At 41.5% G+C, this 9,748-nt stretch overlaps 1 protein-coding gene across 1 annotated transcript in view; it reads left to right on the top strand.

Moving 5' to 3' along the window:
* Nol11 (nucleolar protein 11) overlaps window positions 1–9,486 on the top strand; it is a 22,499-nt gene extending 13,013 nt beyond the window's left edge. The window contains exons 11-18 of the mRNA XM_031352994.1: window positions 249–323; window positions 1,143–1,324; window positions 3,209–3,334; window positions 3,483–3,734; window positions 4,949–5,027; window positions 5,473–5,565; window positions 8,201–8,308; window positions 8,917–9,486. Of these exons, the coding sequence (XP_031208854.1) occupies window positions 249–323; window positions 1,143–1,324; window positions 3,209–3,334; window positions 3,483–3,734; window positions 4,949–5,027; window positions 5,473–5,565; window positions 8,201–8,308; window positions 8,917–9,033 (1,032 nt within the window). The 3' untranslated portion in view covers window positions 9,034–9,486. The remainder of the gene's footprint in view (window positions 1–248; window positions 324–1,142; window positions 1,325–3,208; window positions 3,335–3,482; window positions 3,735–4,948; window positions 5,028–5,472; window positions 5,566–8,200; window positions 8,309–8,916) is intronic.
* Window positions 9,487–9,748: the final 262 nt, after the last annotated feature.

The raw sequence follows: 9,748 nt of genomic DNA, 5'->3' as shown, positions 1-9,748 counted from the left end.
TTCAAGACAGGGTTTCTCTGTGTAGCTTTGGCTATCCTGGAACTCACTCTGTAGACCAGGCTGGCCTTAAACTCAGAAATCCACCTGCCTCTGCCCCCCAAGTGCTGGGATTAAAGGCATGCACTACCACCGCCCGGCATAGTATGTATTTTCTAAGTATACCCAGTGTTCTAATCTGTTTCATAGTCTTGATATTTTGATAGGTCTTTTGCATTTTTCAAAAACCTAACCAATTTATTTTCTTACAGCTTAGGAGAAAAAAAGTTGAAACAAATGTACAGCCAGAAGTTCCAGGATTCAAACAACTTTTATCAATAATAAAGGTAATTCTGTTTGTTTGGGGTTTTGTTGTTGTTGTTTGGTTTGGTTTGGTTTGGTTTGCTTTTTGGTTTTTGGTTTCTAAAACAGGGTTTCTCTGGGTAGCCTTGGCTGTCCTGAAACTTGCTATGTAGACCAGGCTGACCTTGAACTTAGAGATCTGCCTCTGCCTTCTGAGTGCTGGGATTAAAGGCATATGCTACCAGTGCCTAGCTAATAAAGGTAAGTTTTTAAAAAGAAAGCTAGAAATGGCACTGGCGAGATAGTTCAGTGGGTAAAGGAACTTGTCTCACAGCCGTAATGAACCACTTTGATCCCTGAGACCCATACAGAGGTGGAATGAACGAACTCAGTCTGTATATTCATTAAGTATGTGAATGTGTACCACCAGAGTGCCTGGGGAGTTAAGCTACTGTGTAGGTGTTAGGCATTGAATCCAGGTCATCTGCAAGAACAAGTGCTCTTACCTGCTAAGTTATCTGTCCAGTATCATCCTTCATGCTCTAATCTTTATTGTTAGCTATGGTGAACATTTATTTGTGTCTTGACTTCATCAGAGTGGTCACCAAACTTTGCCTTATTTGACTCTATTATCTGATGAAATTAGTGATATGGTGCTGTGCCCCTCCTGTATGTCAGAGTCCACTTGATGTTTGTAATATTGTCTGAGTAACTGGGTTTATAAACTCTTAAATTTTTCCTTCTTTGTAGTGTGTGTTGTGTGTGTGTCTTTTTTTTTTTTTTTTTTTTTTTTTTTTTTTTTTTTAGTTCAGAATGATATTTCTTAATGTCTCTAGCTAAATTGTTTAATTCTCCCCTTTCAGAAAGATTCAGAAAAGCACATTGAAGTAGAACTACGTAAGTTTTTGGCTAAGTCGACACCTGACTTTCATACTATAATTGGAGACGTGGTAACAGGACTTCTGGGACGGTGTAAAGCAGAGCCATCGTTTTATCCCCGGAACTGTCTGATGCAGCTCATCCAAACACGTGTGCTTTCTTACAGGTAAATGTGTGTCTCGTGCTTCATAGTTAGCCTTGGTTTGGTTTTTGGTTTTTTGTTTTGTTTTGTTTTTTAATCTTGTTGTTTGCACTTGTGGGTTTTTTGTTTATTTTGTTTGGTTTTAATATAAAAATGGTTCTTGGGAGGTGCCTCAGCAGTAAAGTATGAGGACTGGAGTTTGGCCTCCCTGAACCCCCATAAAATTAGGGGGGTATGGCAGGCAGCCCACTTGCAATCTTGGTGTATGAGAGGTAAGGATAGGACTAGCCAAAATTTTGATCTCTAGGTTCAGTGGAAGACCTGCCACTTATAAATGAAGAGCAGTGGAAGAAGCCAGTCAGTATTACTCTGGAGCCTCCACAGGCACGGGCACACATGTACATGAGACCTACTCATAAGTGATCACGTGTAAATTAACACCACACACATACCTCACCAGAGAGTGCTACCTGGACATGGTAGTAAGTAGATTTAGTTCCTTCCTGTTTCTGTGATGACATGGGCTTCACCACATAGACCTCACCTCACAGGTTCGCACAGTGGGCTGGAGCCTCTTTATAGGGAAGGACTTCAGTCCTGCCACACATTGCCTGCCTTGGTTTCCACATCTTTGCCCTCAGAATATTACTGCATTGATAATGTAATGCTGTTGACTTATGCTATGAGGTCAAGGAATGGCTCAGACCACAGCCATATCCACTCATTTGTGCTGGCCCTAGGGAAACATTTTGCCAGGCAGTTGCATTTGAGGAGCACGGAACTCCTTCAATGTAGACTTCCTTTAAATGAATCTGTATATCCAGTAGATAAGGGATAAAGTTTTACTCTTGCTGGGCAGTGGTGGCGCATGCCTTTAATCCCAGCACTTAGGAGGTCGAGGCGGGCAGATTTCTGAGTTCGAGGCCAGCCTGGTCTATAGAGTGAGTTCCAGGACGTCCAGGGCTATACAGAGAAACCCTGTCTCGAAAAACCAAAAGAAAGAGAAAAAAAAAAAAAAAAACCAGGCTGGTGAGATGGCTCAGTGGTTAAGAGCACTGACTGCTCTTCTGAAGGTCCTGAGTTCAAATCCCAGCAACCACATGGTGGCTCACAACCACCCACAATGAGATCTGACTCCCTCTTCTGGCCCTTCTGAAGACAGCTACAGTGTACTTACATATAATAATAAATAAATCTTTTTTAAAAAAAAGTTTTGCTCTTGGGACAGCTTTCCTATTGTCCAGTATAACTTAAAAGGTATCTAGTTAATAGTTACAGGTGGTCTCTCAGTATCAAACTGAATGATCTCTTTTGAAGTTTCCTCTGTAAAACAAACTGATCTGTTGTTCATGTATGCTCTCAAGGAGTAGACAGAATGAAGCCAGATTCTTGGTTTGAATACCACACGAGTGGCCCGTAGCCCCGTTCCCAAGCGTCCCTGGCTCCCTGTCCAGAGCTCTCAGCAGTGCTGTTTTTAGGTTCCTGCCTGAGTAGCCTCCCTAGCTTTGCTTTCAGCATTTAACTGCTTTTTGAACCTGAAAGAAAGAAATTAAGACAATGGTGAGGTGGATGTCTGTAATACCAATATTTAGTAGGTCAGGGGCAGAAGACTGAGTTTGAGGCCAGTCTTGACTACATAGTGATTCTTCTTTAAAAAAAAAAAAAAAACCTGGGGGCTGGAAAGCACTTGCTTTTCTTGCAAAGGACCTGGGTTTATTTTCCCAGGACCTAATTGGTAGCTCACAAGTCCAGGGATCCAGGCTCTCTTCTGACTTTCAGAGACACCAGGCACATGTGGTACACAGACATATATACAGACAAAACAGTCATAAAATAAACTTTTCGTTATAATTTACTAATGTTTTATTAAATATAAAATTGTAGTAATTCTATTACTTCTGGTCTCAGCTTATGCCCTGACTTGATGGAGATTGCCCTAGAGCACACAGATGTGCAGATGTTACAGCTGTGTCTGCAGCACTTCCCTGACATTCCTGAGTCCACCACCTGTGCTTGTTTAAAACTTTTCTTGTGGTAAGTTAGAACCTGTGCTTTCAGTCCCTTGACATCATTTAAGTCTGGCTTCCTTGACTTCTAAAGTGTTGGATCTTAGATTAGAAAATGAATTTACAGAGGTTCAAATTAAGAATAATTAACCTCTTACTTTCAATTAACACCACAGCGTTGGTGATGATTGTCTTCGAGACAGTCATATCAACATGGATTCAGTTTTTGATTATGGTGATTCCACACAAGATGAGAAAAAGGAAATAGAAGAGCAAGCTGAAATTGTTCAGAATGGCTTTGGTCCTGAAGATGGGAATTGCAGTAAAGATAGTCAGCAATTAAATAAAAAGCCTGAAGATGCAGCACACGAGACCGTCTCTTTCCCTGTGACCTCATGTCCTGTGGCACCAAAGCGAGCAGCTCTGCTGTATCCTTCTAAATAGTTTCCACTGCACTGTGTCCATCAGGGATATATGCTAAGCAGAAACTAAGGCATGATTAAATTGTTTTTCCTGTTTTTTTTTCCAGTATTTACTTGAAATGCATTATATTCAATGCTGCCTTCAATTAATTTACTAAACCTGTTCTCTCTCGCTCTCTCTCTCTCTCTCTCTCTCTCTCTCATATGTGTGTGTGTATGTGTTGGAGTGAATTACACCCATGATCATATGCATACTTGGCAAACATACTACCTCAGAGCTGCTTTCCCTGGCTTTTTTTTATCTGTTTTCTTTGGGGAGTTGATTCTTTTGGCTTAATTGTGTTCTGACATGTGTCCTGTGGCTCGTGTAGCCAAGGACAGCTTTGGCATGTTCCTGTTTCTACTTGCTGAGTGTGAAGGTAAACAGGTGGGTGCCACCATGTCTAGCTTGGTCAATTATTTTTAGTTAAGAATCTATACTAGAGGGCTGGTGAGATGGCTCAGTGGGTAAGACCACCAACTGCTCTTCCGAAGGTCCTAAGTTCAAATCCCAACAACCACATGGTGGCTAACAACCACCTGTAACGAGATCTGATGCCCTCTTCTGGTACATCTGAAGACAGCAACAGTGTACTTATTTATAATAATAAATAAATCTTAGAGCCAACCAGAGTGAATGGGGTTGACAAGAGCAAGCAGAGGTCCTAAAATTCCCAAAAACCAGATGAAGGCTCACAACTATCTGTACAGCTACAGTATGTGCTCATACATAAATCTTTTTAAGAAAAGAAAAAAGAATCTATGCTAGACCCGGCTCACACCTTTAATCCCAGCACTTGGGAGGCAGAGGCAGGCAGATTTCTGAGTTCGAGGACAGCCAGGGCTGCACAGAGAAACCCTGTCTCGAAAAACAAAACAAAAAAATCTATACTAGACTTCATATCTGTAATTACAATACTTGGGAATCTTTAGCAAAAAGAATAGCTGAATATTCAGGGCCAGCCTAGTCTAGAATAAGAGTCTGTATCCATAAAAGAGAGGGAAAGAAAAAAAGAGTGATGTGCAAGCTCCATTAATTCGGTAAAAGTATTGTTTACAAATGAGCAGCATCCCTGGGCTCTGACAGTAGCGGGGTATTGACCTCTTCTAAACCATGAAAGGGGCTGCGCCCACCAGAGCAGCCTTTCCTCCACTAAAGACTTTCCTTGACTCCTGAGTAGAAATGCAGTCCTTCATTCCGCATACAGTGAGCCCTTCCTCCTGCCGCACTTGAAGGACATCCCTGCGAAGCATATCACGGTAAGTGTCCTGCACATCTCGTGCATTTTATTTTCTGGTTTAAGTTCTGCTGCTTAGTTCTAAGCATCTGATAGGCCATCCTGAAGCCTGCAGGATACAGTCCTATGCATAAGAGAGAAGTCTACACGTCTTAAATGTGCTCAGGAAATGATGATAGTTTGGGGATGATTAACCTTGTGTTCTTTCTGCCATGCTTGGAAACCAGGATAGACAAGTTATCATTGAAAAGACACTGAAAAAAAGAAAAGAGAAATTGTTTGTCACCTGTTTACTGATCTGCCCTAACTGAGAGATCTTGGTGATGAGTAAAACGGGGCCTCTGCCACGTTTGCTTGATGGATAATTTAGTTGAACAGCTTCGTCAATGTTATCTATTATCTATTGGGTTTATTTGTAGGGATATTGTTTACCACAGTGGCTAACTGTGCCCCTCTTGCCCTCACAGCTGTTTCTCCAGTACCTGTACTTCCTCTATCTGAAGTGTGCTGGCAGTGCTGCCATGACTCTCCCTGGAGTTAACCCTCCAACCGTGAGCCAGGTCAGACTCCTTTTGCCTTTATACACAAACCTTGCATGCAGTGTCAGCACTGGAGTTCCATAACTGAGTTCTCCCTGTCGTTCAAGATGAGTACACAACATCTTTTCTCTCGTGTGTTAGATTGGAGGGGGCTTCTCTGTTCTATAGATGGATATCTAGAGTCATTCTAGGTTACAGAATCCCAAAGTCATCTTTGTGATTGGAAGTTTCTATATCAAAAAAGTTTCAAAAAGTAAACTTTGGGACCAGGTATGGTGGCACGGGCCTTTTTTCCTAATTCTGAAAATTCAGGAGCAGTTCAAGACTAGTATAATCTGCATAATGAGTTCTCACAGCTAGATCTTGCCTCAAAAAAAAAAAGTGGGGGGAGAGTAAGCTTTGTACCTCTGCCCCTCCAGCCCCTCTCAGAGATGACCAACTTTAATTTTCTTTTGTGGAGCTGGGCATGATGGTACACACTTTTAATCCCAGCACTCAGAAGGCAGAGGCAGTTTAAAGCTACCCTGTTCTCCACAGTGAGTTTTAAGACAGCCACGGTTACAGAGAGAAACCCTGTCTCAAAAAACAATGTTGGTCAGCCTTTAATCCCAGCACTTGGGAGGCAGAGGCAGGTGGATTTCTGAGTTCCAGGCCAGCCTGGTCTACAGAGTGAGTTCCAGGACAGCCAGGGCTACACAGAGAAACCCTGTCTTGAAAAACAAAACAAAAAACAACTAAACAAACAAAAGTCAGAAACATTGTTTTGTGTGTAAAAATGCTGTCTCCTATTAGAGAACCATATTGCAGATACCGTCTGGCCTGGTCCATTCATCTTTACAAGGTGTACTTGTGGCACATTCCCACAAGAAAAGCACTAAGTGAAACAGGCACGTATTCTCAGTTTCAGAATGCCAGACTACCTTTCCAAACAGTTGTGATGGGGGCTAACCCTGATGTTTGGGGCTTTAGTTTCCACATTCTGCCCATACCTGCTGTTAGTGTCAACCTTCTTACTGTAGACCAGCCTGGCCCCGCCTGCCTCTACCTCCCAAGTGCTGGGATTAAAGGTGTGCGCCACCACTGCCCGGCAAGCTTACTTTTGCTCATCAGGTAGGGAATGGTGTTGTCTTGTTTTTCTTTACATTTCTTTAAGGGGTGCTGTAGTTTTTCCTGTTTCATTTCTTTTTGTTAGGTATTTAGGCTCTTTATCCATCTTTCTGCTGTATTTCTTTTGTTTGTTTGTTTGTTTGTTTGTTTCTCAAGACAGGGTTTCTCTGTGTAGCCCTGGCTGTCCTGGAACTCACTCTGCAGACCAGGCTGGCCTCAAACTCAGAAATCCACCTGCCTCTGCCTCCCAAGAGCTGGGATTAAAGGCATGAGCCACCACCGCCTGGCTTCTGCTGTATTTCTTGTTTGGTTATAAGCAATCCCTGTATAGTGAGTAAATTTCTTTGACGGTGTCCTGGATTGGATATTTAATGGTCTCAGTCCTTTTCTTCCTGTTTCCCTCTGATCCTCTCTTCTGCTGAAACCCGTCCTTTCTGAGACACACCCTTCACCTTCATGTCCGTGTGAGACCCACTGAAACTGAACACGGATGGAAGTGATCTACTAGGTCAGGAGCTACTTTCCGGTGGCTATACAACTACATAGACAGCCTCACCAGCTGGGAATTGCTGGTAGTCCAGCCCCTCAGGGAAGGTGGGGCTTCCTGTGGTCTCCTTGTTTTTTCAGTATAGTTTTTTTTCTAGGCAAATTTTAATTTTTACTTATAAGATGCACTGGATTTTTCCTTTAACTCATTAACTCATATATATTACATATTTATTTTCTTGATTTTGTTTTGTTCTTTTGAGGTAGAATTTCACTCTAGTGCTCACACTGGCCTCAAACTCTCAAGTGCTGGGATCTCCTTTGGTGCCAGGAGTTTCCTAGAGCGAATGCTCCCTTACAAGCAGGGACCGCTTTTGTAATAGCTTTTCATATTTCTGTATTTCCTAGAACATTTGGCAGTGTAGAGCTGTGTAGCATACTTGTGTAAATATATATTTTATTTGCATTATCTTCACTTTAGCCCATAGTATCTGTGATACTATGTCTGTGACACACAGCACTTGTGATATGTCTGTCAGGTAGGAGGTAAATGGGTTTTTTTCTTGTCATTATAGATAATTATTTTTAAAAATAATATTTTGTATTCTCTTCCCTTTGAGACTGTCTCACTGTGGCCCAGCTGACCTGGAGCTCACAGCAGTCATCTTGCAGGGCTGAGTCCCAGATGGGAGCCACCATACCTGAGAAAACAAACTTTCTGCATAAGCCAGTTAGTGCTAAGTGCTGGATTAGATCTGATCTAATGTTCTTACCACTGACTAATGTTATCCTTAGAAATATAAAAGCAAGAAGAAAACATTTATGCTTCTTAGAAATGTTTCCATCTCTAAACTGAGGAATGGTGGCACACACCTTTAATCCCAGCACTTTTCAGAGCTAGAGGCAGGCAAATGTCTAGTCTCTCTGCATAATGAGTTCTGGGGTAGCCAGGGCTACATAGTGAAACCCTGTCTCAAAACAAAGCAAAACAATATGTTTTTCTTCAGTTTGAGACCATCAAGGACTTGAATTAATAAATTAATCTTTCTTCATTTATCTCCAGATTATGGATTGGATATGCCTACTTCTAGATGCTAATTTTACTGTCATCTTAATGATACCAGAAGCAAAAAGACTATTGCTTAATCTTTACAATTTTGTGAAATCTCAGGTTTGTGGTTATTTAATATTTTTAGGTTTTATTTTGTGTGAGGTCTGCATATGTGTGGGGTGGGTGTATGCCAAAGTGTGAATCTGTAGGTTGGAGCATGTCTTGGGAGAGTTCCCATCCTGTAGGTTCAAGGGATAGTGTCCTGTTTCTAGCAGTACCGTGTCTCAAAAAAAAAAAAACAAAAACAAAAACAAAACAAAACAAAAAAACTAATTGGGAACTGTGGAGATGGCTCAGAGGTTAAGAGCACTGGCTGCATTTCTAAAGGTCCTGAGTTCAATTCCCAGCAATCACCTATGATGAGATCTGGTCCTCTTTTCTGGCCTGCAGGCATACATGCAGGCAAAATACTGTATACATAATTAATAAATAAATCTTTAAAAAAAAACCACCTAATTGGGCATGAGTATAATCCATAAAACTTACCCTTAAAGTTTGCCTATGAAGAGGTGGAGTCAGCTCACGGTACAGGAAATAATATATACTTAAGGTATTTCATTCCAGTACCAGAAAACAAAAATGTTTTTGGAAAACCCACTAGTAGTGATTGGAAGGTGTGCTGTATATGGAATTCCAACACAGTTACTCTGGGTCCTTGTCGTCTTTAGATCTCCATCTATTCCGAGCTCAACAAGATTGAAGTCAGCTTCCGGGAGCTACAGAGATTAAATCAGGAGAAGAGCAGTAGAGGACTGTACTCCATCGAAGTGCTGGAACTCTTCTGACAGCCGGAGACATAGTCTTACTGACTGTTCTGGAACTGGATATATAGACCAGGCTGGCCTCAAACTCACAGAGATCCACCTCCCAGAGCACTGGGATTAAAAGTGTGGCCACCACACCTAGCTTGATGGATTTTATATATATATATATAAAATATATATATGAATCTCCCTGTCTATCCAGGGAAGAAAGTTTTCTTTGTGTCCATCTCACTCAGTGTCCAGAGAGAAATGTGAGTCACTGGACCATCACAGGCCACCATCCCTCAGTGTGCTATGGGTTCCACAGAAATCACTTCTACGTTGGAAATATCACTGGAAGGATGTTAGGAAAGTTTTTTAAACATGAAATAGAGCTGATTTTAAGTAAACTTATTTGTGTAATGATAAAAGTCTTATTTCTTACCATGCATTTTGAATAGTTTTCTTTTAATAAAAGAAGCAAACTGGACTGGAGAGCTGGCTCAGTGGTTAAGATGGTTAAGAGCACAGACTACTCTTTCAGAGGTCCTGAGTTCAATTTCCAGCAACCACATGGTGGCTTACAACCATCTGTAATGGGATCTGATGCCCTCTTCTGGTATGTGTGAAGACAGCGACAGTGTACTCACATACATGAAATAAATAAATCTTTTTAAGAAAAAAAAAAAAGCAAACCATCTCTGAAGAGTGGTTCTAAGGAGAATGTCTGTCAGTCGAAAGCTGTTCCAGTCATCTG

The sequence above is a fragment of the Mastomys coucha genome, unplaced genomic scaffold, assembly GCF_008632895.1.
Source record: "Mastomys coucha isolate ucsf_1 unplaced genomic scaffold, UCSF_Mcou_1 pScaffold5, whole genome shotgun sequence".
In the NCBI taxonomy this organism is placed as follows: Eukaryota; Metazoa; Chordata; class Mammalia; order Rodentia; family Muridae; genus Mastomys; species Mastomys coucha.
Note: the sequence above shows the minus strand (reverse complement) of the source record. Positions and strands in the feature narration are given on the sequence as shown.